Genomic DNA, 12,604 nt, shown 5'->3' with positions numbered 1-12,604 from the left:
AACTGAAGTACAGATACACATAAACATGGAAACAAAGAGACGCTGTCAATTGTACAGTCTCTATGTGTTTAGTTGTAAACTTGTAATTTGAAAAAAGCTTTTTATAAATCAAAACTTGAATCAAAAAGTCATCTTCATCTCAGATTCTTGTGGAACATCTTAAAACTCAAAAAATAAAAGAGATCTCTAATTGTTCATGTCAAGAAGACCCAAACAAAGATGTCCACTGCTTGACATCTGTAGGCCAAGCTGGGAAGGAAGGGAGAAAAATAGGGAAATTGGTTGAACATTAAAAATATGTAAAGAGGAGAAAAATTATTTTAAGAAATATTATTTTCTATAGGTTTATATAGCTTTAAGAATCATTCTTCTTATTTAAAAAATAATGCTACAAATTTGAGAAAAGTTTATTTATATTGTTTCTTTATATTTAAGAATAGTTTCTATATATCTAAGAAAAGTTTCTATATATTTAAGAATAGTTTCTATATATTTAAGAATAGTTTCTATATATTTAAGAATAGTTTCTATATATTTAAGAATAGTTTCTATATATTTAAGAATAGTGTCTATATATTTAAGAGTAGTTTCTATATATTTAAGAATAGTTTCTATATATTTAAGAATAGTTTCTTTATATTTAAGAATAGTTTCTATATGTTTAAGAATAATTTCTACATTTTTAAGAAAAGTTTCTATATATTTAAGAGCTGTTTCTTGAGATTTAAGAATTGTTTCTATATATTTAAGAATGGTTTCTATATATTAAAGAATAGTTTCTTGAGATTTGAGAATAGTTTCTGTATATTTAAGAATAGTTGCTATATATATTTAAGAATTGTTTCTACATATTTCAGAATAGTTTCTATATATTTAATAATAGTTTCTATATATTTAAGAGTTGTTTCTTGAGATTTAAGAATTGTTTCTATATATATTTCAGAATAGTTTCTATATATTTAAGAATAGTTTCTATATATTTAAGAATAGTTTCATAGATTCAAGAATTTTAGAAGGGCTGGGGATAATGCATAGAATATATGTTTTCCTGCAGTAGAAATGCGCAAGTCGCTTTTGCAGAGAAACAACAACTTAAAATAGTCAGTTTTCAAAATTACAAACGTAAAGATCTGATTCATACTTAATTAGTAAAAGGTTTTCAGGTTTTCATGGTACTATTTTAAACTGGGCATTGCCATTTTTCCAGGGGATTCACTTTAAATCACGCTTACATTCCCTTTTAGATATGACAGAAGTTGAATTTCAAGAAATCCCGTTTAATTTGATTTATGAAATGTTCTTAAATGGAAATCTTGGGTAATTGTTGTTGATATCTTACTCATGGTATTCATGGATCTCCAAATGTGCTTAACCCAGCGCAATTACCTGGAAATGAATGAGAATAGAGGAGGGGTTTTGCTGCAAGGTCTTGTCATTAGACCCGTCTGTGAATGGGAATTTGATATCTGGGTATCAAGGTATGTAAATTGATGTAAATTGGTTTAGAACTGTCCTTAAGCCCGACACAGAGGTTTCAGTTAATTGCAGGGTAGGGAGGGGGAGTATAGGGGTAAGGGCTAAGGGGGAGGGGGTGCTCCTAATAGATTGAATAACAAGACGGCAAGGGGCAACTTAAAGACTATTAGATCCAAAGAATAAACGGTTCGAAATATCAAAAGTCTACAACATCAGGTTTCAAAAATAAAGGAATTTAGAAGTTATTTGCAAAAGTAAAGTTTATTCTGCTGAGTACACCTGATCTGATGGAAAATTATAGAGTTCTAGAGGGGGGCATAGCCCCTGCCCCCCCCCCCCTTAGAACTCTATAATTTAAAAGCGTAACTAGGGAAAGAAGAATATTTGGCATTTCTTTATGTTTGTGTTAACAGTTCAGAGTGACATGTTTGACATGTTACCCAAGGGGTAGAATTCCCAGTTAACCAGCCATCTGGAGCTCACACTCACATGTCTACTCGATTGGGTTGACCGACTATGCTATACTTTATTTAGACTTAACACTATTTTATTAGAAACTAACTTATTGCGTTTTTAAGATTAACAAGATCTAAAAAAATGTTGATGAACACATTTTTCACAGATGATACAATTTCCAATCATTAAAATAAAAGTGGAACAAAATTCTGGATTTTTTCAATGAATGTATATAAAATTGACAGTTGTGCAACTGTATAAAAATGCAGAGCAACCCTTTGACCAAAAAAGTGCTTCTTTTTCATTAAAACATGAATGAATGTTTCATAATATATTGATTTAAATTAGTACACAAAACAGTTGATTCATGATTGTTAAAGCATTTATAAAGATTTTATCAAAATAGTTTTTGAATCATCTATATATACAATCACTGTGAACTAACCAGAAGGGAAGGTAAAATTTATGCGATATTTCTGGCACAACTTTGTGACCTCATAGCTTCTCTAGTTACAAATTTACTCACAAGTATAAAAAAATCAAAGTTATTTAATGATAAATTAGAAATTCAAAACATTTTTGTTAATCTCAATACCTTATAATAAAATATATTAGGATGGAAAATATATGACTTCAATGTTATTATGTTATGTGCAATTTACCTTAGTTTGATGTATTTCTGAATTCAAGAAACTTAACAATTTTACAAAACCTTAACTTTTTATACAAAATTATCAGGATCAATTTTTTTGTTATGATCAATTTTCGACTGGAAAATAGCCGTTTTGTGATGTGTATGAACTATGTTCTTATTAGCATGTTTAAAGTTCATATATACTTTTCATACAATACAAAATGATTAAATTAGTTAATATTAAAATACAAGATGTTGCCCTCTCTCATAAACACTGCTTGATGTTGAATATTTTCTTGTTGATGTTGGTCTAGGTGGAGCTGCTCTTGATCTAATAATATCAGCAGCCAACTCAGGATACGCATCTGATGGCTTCCGTTCCAGGTCTTCTTTAGATGGTGATGGGGTATCAATCTCTGCTTCATGTTCTACTTCTAGTGGAGGCACACAGTACACAATCATATTCATTATAAATATGATTATAACTAATGCTTGGAGAACCAAAAGATTGTATTCAAAACCTACAATGTCATAGAGAACACCGGATACTGTTGGCCCACAGAAGTTTCCCAAAGCAAAAGCGGAAGTAAAGAGTCCAGATACGACTGCCTGTACCTCCATACTATCTGGAAATCCAGCAGCTACAGCTGCTATTTGTGCTGAACTAAAACTAGCAACAAGAACTGCTGAGCATCCAAACCCTTGAGCAACTAAAGATCCACAAACACTTGCAAATGTAGCAGGGATAAAGGACATGTAGGGACAGGGTCCTATGAACACGAAGCATACAAACATAAGTAGGGTTCCAATACCAGATACTAACCATGGAGAGAACTTAGAATCACAGATAAATCCAAACAGAGGAGTTGCAAGAACTAAAAACATTAGATATTTAACTTATGTCTAAGAAAATTTATTGATTATCTTACCTGAGCAAAGTGACATCACTAAGAATGCAACAGCAATCATTTTGACGCTTATCTCCAACTCGAGAAGGAACGGGGATAGGGTTGCTTCTAGTGTCCCGACAGTGTATGCTCCGACAGAACAGGTAATTAAAGCAACAAGTACCCTCACATTTCCCAGGACCTTCTTCATTGGTAAATCCATTCCCCCAGTCTCCATGTCAGGAAACTAAATTTTGAAGTGATCAGAGTTTCCAGTCGTGATATCTTTGTGCAATGTTTGCTCAACAATGTGAATAATACAGATTTCTTGTTAATGGCTTATATCCATTGAACCTATACTACAGATTGTATGTGAAATTTTACCTCAGTTGTAAAGAGAACTAAAAGTCCACTCAGTAGAATTGCTGATCCAGTAACAGCAAAGGGAAGAAAGAAACCCCCCGCATCATATAGGAAGGCACCAATCACAGGACCAATGGTTAGACCAAAGTTAAATGCTGCATCACACCATGCCTTTTAAAATTACAACATAAGGTTCCTAAGTAAGTAAAAACTACATATTAATTATTTTCCATGAGAGAAGTAAAATAGGGGGAAGCATACATACACACATGGACTTTGTTGTCAACCTTTCACATAAGTCTAAAAGTTTCATGATCCAAACCAGTGCTAGGATAGCCTGGTGGGGAGTTTACTCTTGCTAGTATACCCAGTATGTGGTTAACCCAGCGCGTTTTATGAAACAAAATTAACTGTAGTCCTTTCAATTCTTGAAGTTAGTTATATTATTATATATAATATAATTGTAAGACAAAAAAATCATTACAATGGATAACTGAATATAGCTTTGTACACAATAATTTCACAAGAAGAAGTTGATTCATTTTGTGTACCATCCCTTTTTGCTGTCTATATTATATAACTGCACAACTTGCCCTAGATTTCTTAAAGTCAGTCCAGTGTTTCAAATGAACCAAAGTACACAGGGAATTATGGTTGTACAAAATCTTGAATGTTAAGTAGGTGATTAAGGATCATTAAATTTGGTCCCTGCATAACATGTCCTTGCTGCTAAAAAGTTGGTACATATTTTAAACGAACCCAAGAGAACTCAGGAATACTGATATTTCACTGATAAAGGTTACCTTTACTGTAGCTTTCCTCTCTGGAAACTTAGCCATCAGAATAGATAGGTTAGAGGTCCATGTTGCTGCTGCACCAACTCCCTGATTAAAATTGTGTACAAATTAAACATTAAGGATAAATCTGTTGATATCAACGTCCAAAAATATCCTAAATTAATTGCTCTTCAATCATGGAATCAATTAAATCCTAATTAATCAATTCAAATGCAAAATCCTAAAAATGTTTTTTTTTTTTTAATTCTCTTATTCTATGTTCATATTGCACTGATGCCAGTTGCGCAAAGCTACGATCTTGTTGCATTTATAAAAACACATTACCAAATAACTAGATTGTTGGAATTTGCAAGTTATACTTATTTATTATTTTAGATCATTTATTTTAGATCACGCACACTGTACATGCTAAAAATAATCCTTGAAAAACATATGTACAAAATTGTACATTCATTGCAAACATCCTTCCATTGGTTCAAATATTATTCTAAATATGTGATTTAGTCTTTAACAAATAATTAAAAATTTGTTCAGACAGAAATATATTATATAGAATTGTTTTTATTTATTAATCTTTAAATGAATGCAGCAAAATTAATGTGATCCGTTATTCTGAAGAATAACATTCAAATAATTAACATTAAAAATATTAATGTTGATTTGTTTCTTGAAGCTTTTAACAAAACCTTATATTTAATCTTTTTTTAAAAACACCAAATAAGTAAACTTTATTACAGCACTTCCAAAATTTAACTTGTTTGTTGAACTTTAAAAAACTTCAGTGATAATCTAAACTAGAGTGTTCAATGCAAATTGTTTCCAAGATTGTTATGATATTCTACTCTAATCTAGGAAAGTATATGTACCGTCCAGGGATCAAATATAATTAATTTGAGCTACATCACTGATCCACCTCCTGTCAATTCAAAGTTAAAGATTAAAGAAGGATTTGAATCAGTAATTCAAATTTGAACCAGAGGTAGGCAGTTTGAATACATTAAGTTCGGTCTCAGTCTCAGGCTTTATCCTCGGATACTGGGATGAATCCTGCTCCATGGACTTCTAGACTGTTAGACTATATTTTATGTTTCATTAAAAGAAGAATATTTAAAATGTGATATCACCTAGCTTACCAATGTGAGTTCTTTATGTACTCAATGCATGTACCTCACATTGAACCATACCTCTAGGAACCTGATGAGATAGCTGAACACCAGGAAGGTTGAGGTATCATCTACCCACTGGAGGAGTCCAAACAGGATGAAGGTTCCTCCATCAATTACAAATCCAGCAGGGAATATTGCCTTTACGCCCCACACGGACAGGTACTTGCCAACCAGGGGGCCTGAAAATGAAACAAGCATGACACTGCACTGATATGCAGAAGCCTAGTTATGTAAATCGCCGAAGAATTTGTGCATGCATTTTTCATAGGATACATCCTAAGAATTAATTTGAGGATAATGTTTGATATAAAAATAAGTGTGCAAAATGTGTTGACAAATTTGCGCAAAAAAAATGTGCAAACTACACAATAAAGGAGACAATCCTAAATTTTTTGTTTTTTTACCAAATATGAAGAGAGAGAGATGAATGATCCCAAAGACTGCTCCAAACTGTGCAGCAGAAGCACCTTTAGCTTCAGCTTCTATTGGATAAAAGGTTGCCTAAACAATTACAAAAATAAATCAAATAATTTTTGTTAATCTTGTCTGTAAATTTACAGGAATTGACATTTGCTAAAAAAATTATAGCTAAAAACAGTTTTTTTTTAATCTTTGTGAAGAAACAATCTCAAGAACTGACGAGGGTCAACCTAGACCAAAATATATTTTCAATAAATGTGGAACTAACATCTACTTTTTTACTCTACAGAGGTTTGGTCAATCACCATCACTGAATTTTAAAGCTAAAAACATGCTTGCCAGAAAAGTTCTAGAACAAATATGACTCAATAATTCAATTGAACTTTTTAAAATTGAAACATACAATGCAATAAATTTCCTTTATGTATACAGTTTTTCATGGGAATTAACATTAGTAGAGAGTTCTCAAAACACTTTCTACATAATAAATAAATAAATAATGTAAAAAAAAAACTAAAAAAAACTGTATAATACGTCAAAGAACGATGGTATATCTACAGGGTGTGTCAAAAAAGGGTGAATAATCTTAAACAGGTCAGATGAGTAGTTTCGGAGAAAATCCGCGAAATTAAATTAAGAAATTCCGTAATTTTAGAGTTAAAAAAAATCATTAGAATCAATTTTCAACAGAACAGACAATATATATATATATAACAAGAAGATGGGGATAACCGATTTTTTCAAAAATAAAATTGCGGATTTTCTGAATTTAATTTCGCACATATTCTCCAAAACTACCATCTGATCGCTTTCAGGTGTGATAGAAATAATATATTTCCGCACTTTTATTCTATTATTCTAATTTTGAGTAAAAAAAAAGTTTCGCAGATTTTTTAAAAGGGTCTAGGAGGTCGCCTTTCAAAAAAAACTCCTTAAATTTCATATATATTAGTCAAAAATGAGATAACCAAACTAAGATTATTCATTATATGCAAGATCTTGCATTCACCCTTTTTTTTGTCTCACCTTGCATCTATCTATCTATATATATATATATATACGCAGATATATATACGTCAGCGGCTATAGCTGGCCAAACGACTGGGATGACATTTTTTTGAGGAAACCCATGAGTACCAGAGGGGTAACATAGGCTTAAAAACAAGTTTTGAGAACCGATCATATCTTTAACAATGTTATTTTATTTAGAGTTCAAAGGGTACCATTGTGAATCGGGCATGCAACTATTAATTTCCATGGGTGGGGGGGTACAGTCCCTTTAAAATGATATATACCTGGAGGGAAGCGCATAATCCAACTGATGCTTGGAGTAGAAGAAATGGAATAATAGTTCTTCATCAAACTTTAATTTTTTTCACATTTAAATATTTATTGCTATTTACAAAAAATGTATGGAATGATACATAGATCTCAACCAAATAGAAAATTTTGTTTTAAATAGGATTAAAGGCTGGATCGCGAGGTGTCAGAGAAGTATTATTTTGCCAAATTAGTGAACGATCTAGATGTTAAATTAGGCAATCTTTAAGATCAATTAGATCCTTCCAATAATTATTTTGGCCTCACTTAAACTATAAAGCAATAATAAGAGCAGCTTCTCTGTTTTTGAATTTAGTAATACAAATTGTTTCGGGTTGCTCCTTTTCAGTAAATAAACAATAAACATGGTTAAACTGCTGACTGATTGTCTTCTTTCTTTATGCTAAAGATTAAATATGTGGTTTAATGGGATTTTGTATTTCAATCTGCTTTATTTTAAACAAATCTACCCTAAACAATTCCAAGTGTGAAACTTCGATTATGAATTTGAAATTTTAAAAAAAGACAAGCTTTTCACTGGTTTCTGCAGACTTGAGAGAACTAGTACGACATTTTGATCTCGTAGATCCTCTAGTTTTGATTTTAAGCATGCGAGAAAAGGCAAATCTATTCCGTTAGAAATTCAAAACAATTTTGTTCTTTTAAAAGCTTTTCAGTAGGATGAGTTATGATTGAAAACAAATAAGACTTCAAATTAACGTGCAATTTACTTTAGTTTGACGTGATGTGTATAAATATACAGTTAAACCCTAAATAAGCCATACATTAAAAGAATTCATCAAATGTCGTGTTCTTCACTATCTGAAAATGAAATGTTGCAGATATTTAGTTTTTTAATTTAATGATTATATGGAGCTCTTTAACCCCGCATATTCATGGCTATCTATTTATTTTCTCAAATACTAAGATTTACGTAAAATAGTATAAAACCCTGGACAAATTGTCAAGACGACATTTGATAAATTCTTTTGATGTATCATGGCTCATTTAGGGATAAACTGTATAAAAACGAATTTTTTTAAATCCTAAAAATCATGTAATGAGTAAAATTAATCGAATTTAAGGTCATTAACTAAAAGTATTTTTTTTTAGATGCAATCTATTCAAAATACCGCTCAAAGTTTTATATTCTCTTTAGATTTTCATAACTTGACATTATACAACTTAAAAATTATGTAAATTAAAAATCCTTTGTTCGAATATTTTAAAAATGGCGATTAAAAGATTTAAAAATAATTTAGTTTTCCTGACAAAATATGATTTAGAGGTCACCCTCTCTCTTTCACCAGAAAGCAGAGGTTGGGACTCAGACATCTTTATCGGCCTAAAATATTTTTTTTATAAAAATTAAAAAATACTTTTTAATCCTTCAGCATTGTGTTTGTATATTTTAAGTATAAATACAAGGGTATTTAAATATGGGATAACGACCAAAACTTATTATTCGTGGAGATAATAAACACTTATTAAGAAGGAATTGCAGTTCTAATTTGGTATGGTTTGAGCCGGGGGTGTGGGGAGATGGACATGGGAATTAATTCTTTAAGTGATTGTTTGTCTCATTTAAAGACTTTAAAAAATTTAAATTTAAGTCCATTATGCCACTCAAAGATGTTCTTAAGAGCCAGAATGTTTTACAGTTTTATTTTGAATTTCTAGGATTTTTTTCGATACTGTGAACTTTACCAAAACAAAAAGAAGGATAGCTTTATTAGGCCAAAAAAGTGAATAAAATGTTCAGTAAAAATTTCGTCAATTCTGATTCCCAAGAACATCTTTCAGTGGTAGGAAAGAATAATCCCTTTAATTAGCAGAAAATCTACCAGAATCAGTCCCAAATTCTTTTGGTTTGAAAATATACTAAGCCTTCTTCTAGTAAAATATGGATCGAAAGTATAAAGTCCTTTGTTTTAAATTGTCGAAAATGGTTTTGTAACTAATTTTATAATCTGATGTAACTCTGAGGATTAGTTCAATTCCTCTTTAATATCTCGTGGTGTTCATACCCTGGAGGGATAACTTAGATTGGGGGATCAAGCATTACTTCTCAAATTTAAAGGTAAACACACTGGAAATCGAGATCAAGTATTCAAGATTAACTATACAAAAGTTCTGATATTTGAACAATGAATATTTTTAGAAAAATATTAATCACGTAAAGCAACGAAGCATTATAAATTTTCCCACATGCACATCAATTTAATAATATATTAAAATTAAAACTTAAATAGATCTAGAAATTCAATTTAAAAAATGAAATGCTAGAAAAAATATACATTTAAAGGGACTGTACGCGTATTTTCAAGTGACCCACCATTGATAAATGTCAATACCCGATTCACAACGTTACCCGTGAAACCTTGATTTGATCAATAATGTGGAAGATATTGTCGTTTTCCTAAGTGTTTTAGTTCTTATATGTGTCCTGCAGTAGATATGCATGAAGTCACTTTTGTTGAGAAATCACGATTGAAAATAATCAGTTTTCAATATAATAAACATTGATATCTAAGTCATACTTGGTCAGACATTTCTTTTAAAGGCACCATTGTGAATCGGGCGTTACCATCTTTCAATGGAGGGTTTTTTAAAATTATAAAAGCACCTGTTATGTAATTATAAAAGCACCTGTTATGTATGTTGAGTCACTGAATAACAACATTTAAATAATCATTGTTAAGTCCTAAACTAGGGGAATGCTACTGAAATTATTGAAATATCTATCTATCTATCAAATATATTTCTGTTTTCATCTATCTATCTTTCTATCTATCTATCTATCTATCTATCTATCTAATATCTATCCAGCTTTGCTAAATAGAAACTTGTATATAGACATCACATGAGTTTTGTTGGGCTGAGAAAATGAAGCGTGTGTACTGTAGAATAAATAAATATAATATTTATAAATTTATAAATACACATTTTACGACTTTATTTCACGGACACTATAACGAGCATAATGCGTGTTAATAAAAAACACTAATCTAATGCTTTCTTTTCTTTTTTTTAGGAAGTTATATTAAAAATATTTGTAAGTAAAAAATACCGAAATAAAATATAACTGTAAGAAAGTGGTTAAGATGAAAAACACAAGAACAAAACTCAAAACTCTTAATCATTTGTAAATTTAGTAAAATTTTTGTAAACATTTTTTTATTTCCCAATAAAACCCTCCATTACAATAACAGTTAAATTCTCAAAAATGAGCTTGCCCTTAAAAACAAACTTTAATCAGTGATTCTCTCTAAAAATTAATATAGGTTTAAAATTTCTTAAAACATTGTTTTTGTCTGTAAAAAAAAAAGTTTATGACCGTCAGAAAGACATACCGTGTGATTAAAATGAAACAAAAATACAAAACTCAAAAAAGCCAATTATTCCTAATCATCTGTAAAATTTTGTAAAAATTAAAAAAAATTAGATTGTTTTCAAATTTTCCCAATAAAATTTACCATTGCAATAGCAGTTAACTTTTAGGTACTGATTCTATCATATATCTTTCAGAGTTTGGAAAGGATATAAAATGAATAATTACTAGATATTTCTTGTATATTAATTGTTCCAAAACATTTAGTAAAAGGTCATTTTATAGAATACAATATAATAGATTTCAGAATCACTTAATTTCTGAATTCTGCCTAAACTCTTTCAATTATTAACATTTTTTATCTAATGTGGAAAACTTTATGATTAAATACCTAGGAGACAGCCAAACAAAAAGTATAAAATAGCAAATACGAAAAATCTACATTTAATGGGTTTTAATAGGTTCTTAAGTTAAAACTCCCTGGAGCCGAATTTAAAGAATTTGTGCCGCGGCTTAAATTTGAGCCGGGGGATCAAATATGGTTGGTTTTACTTAAAAGTGTATTCCATTTTTATATTTATGCCGACGCTCAATTGAAACCGGGTTTCTGGGGATTTAAGACGTGGCTTAAATTCATTAAATTCGGACACTGGACTATTAACCAGGACCTCAAGTTTAACAACAATTAAGAAATGTAAATGGCATACACTTACCATACACTATACATTTAAAATCCCTATATCTTTGAAACCTAATCAAATGTAAAAGAATTTTGACATCAGGTTTTTAAAGATTTTAGGATTAGATAAAATAAGCAGATACTTCTTAGAGATATACAGGGTGTCGTGAATAGTTTAAAATGTCTTCTTCCATAATTTAAGAAGTTGTTTGATACTAAAGAGACAGTTATATTATAGTAAAATAAATTTCACAGTAATATATATATATATAAACATTTTTATAAAGCAATAAACTGAAAAAGCCTTCAATATCTAATACAGAATGTGGAAGAAGACATTCAAAACTATTCACCAGCTGTCATGTTTCGTGGGACACCCTTTAACAGCTATTCAAATTACAAAATCGACGTAGCTTTCAGCTGAAATGAAGCGTGAAGACGACATTAAGTCCGCTCTTTATTTTATCAAGTTTAAGTTGCGATATTAAAATACTTTTCGGGTTTAATACTTACAAAATGTAAGCGAAATTCTCCTCCATGCTCATTTTAAAGTCTTGTTTGGATTCTAAAATAACTTTTAAATATTAAATTATTTTTAACATCTTTGTAAACGATATAAACTTTCTTGATAAAGGGACTAAAGGGACTGTAAACTTTCTTGCTAAAGAGACTAAAGGGACTGTAAACTTTCTTGCTAAAGAGACTAAAGGGACTGTAAACTGTCTTGATAAAGAGACTAAAGGGACTGTAAACTGTCTTGATAAAGAGACTAAAGGGACTGTAAACTTTCTTGCTAAAGAGACTAAAGGGACTGTAAACGTAATTTCAAGTGAACCACCCTCCAAGCAAAGAAACCGATTCTCCAAAAAACTTTATCTGATCAAGATATTTTCATTTAAGTACATAATTTTGATATTTTCTCTCTGCTATCCGTCAGTAGAGATGCACAAGTAACTTTTGTAGAGAAACCACAATCGAAAATAATTAGTTTTCAAAATTATAAACATTGATATCTAATTCTAATTTAATGAGACAAAGCTTTTTAGGGTGCCGTTGTGAATCGGGCATTGCCACC

At 30.5% G+C, this 12,604-nt stretch overlaps 1 protein-coding gene across 1 annotated transcript; it reads right to left on the bottom strand.

Annotated features, from left to right (window-relative positions):
• Window positions 1–2,248: 2,248 nt before the first annotated feature.
• Window positions 2,249–10,267, bottom strand: LOC111718206 (MFS-type transporter SLC18B1). The gene is made up of 9 exons (XM_023493744.1): window positions 10,169–10,267; window positions 8,787–8,864; window positions 7,495–7,552; window positions 6,184–6,280; window positions 5,798–5,958; window positions 4,620–4,700; window positions 3,838–3,987; window positions 3,496–3,700; window positions 2,249–3,441 (listed from the first exon to the last, which is right to left on the bottom strand). The coding sequence occupies exons 2-9, from the start codon at window positions 8,852–8,854 to the stop codon at window positions 2,807–2,809; spliced, it is 1,455 nt and encodes a 484-aa protein (XP_023349512.1). The 5' UTR covers window positions 8,855–8,864; window positions 10,169–10,267; the 3' UTR covers window positions 2,249–2,806.
• Between the last annotated feature and the right edge of the window lie 2,337 nt (window positions 10,268–12,604).

The sequence above is a fragment of the Eurytemora carolleeae genome, unplaced genomic scaffold (genome assembly GCF_000591075.1).
Source record: "Eurytemora carolleeae unplaced genomic scaffold, Eaff_2.0 scaffold770, whole genome shotgun sequence".
NCBI classification, from domain to species: Eukaryota; Metazoa; Arthropoda; class Copepoda; order Calanoida; family Temoridae; genus Eurytemora; species Eurytemora carolleeae.
The sequence above is the reverse complement of the archived record's forward strand: the minus strand, read 5'-3'. Positions and strand labels throughout refer to the sequence as shown.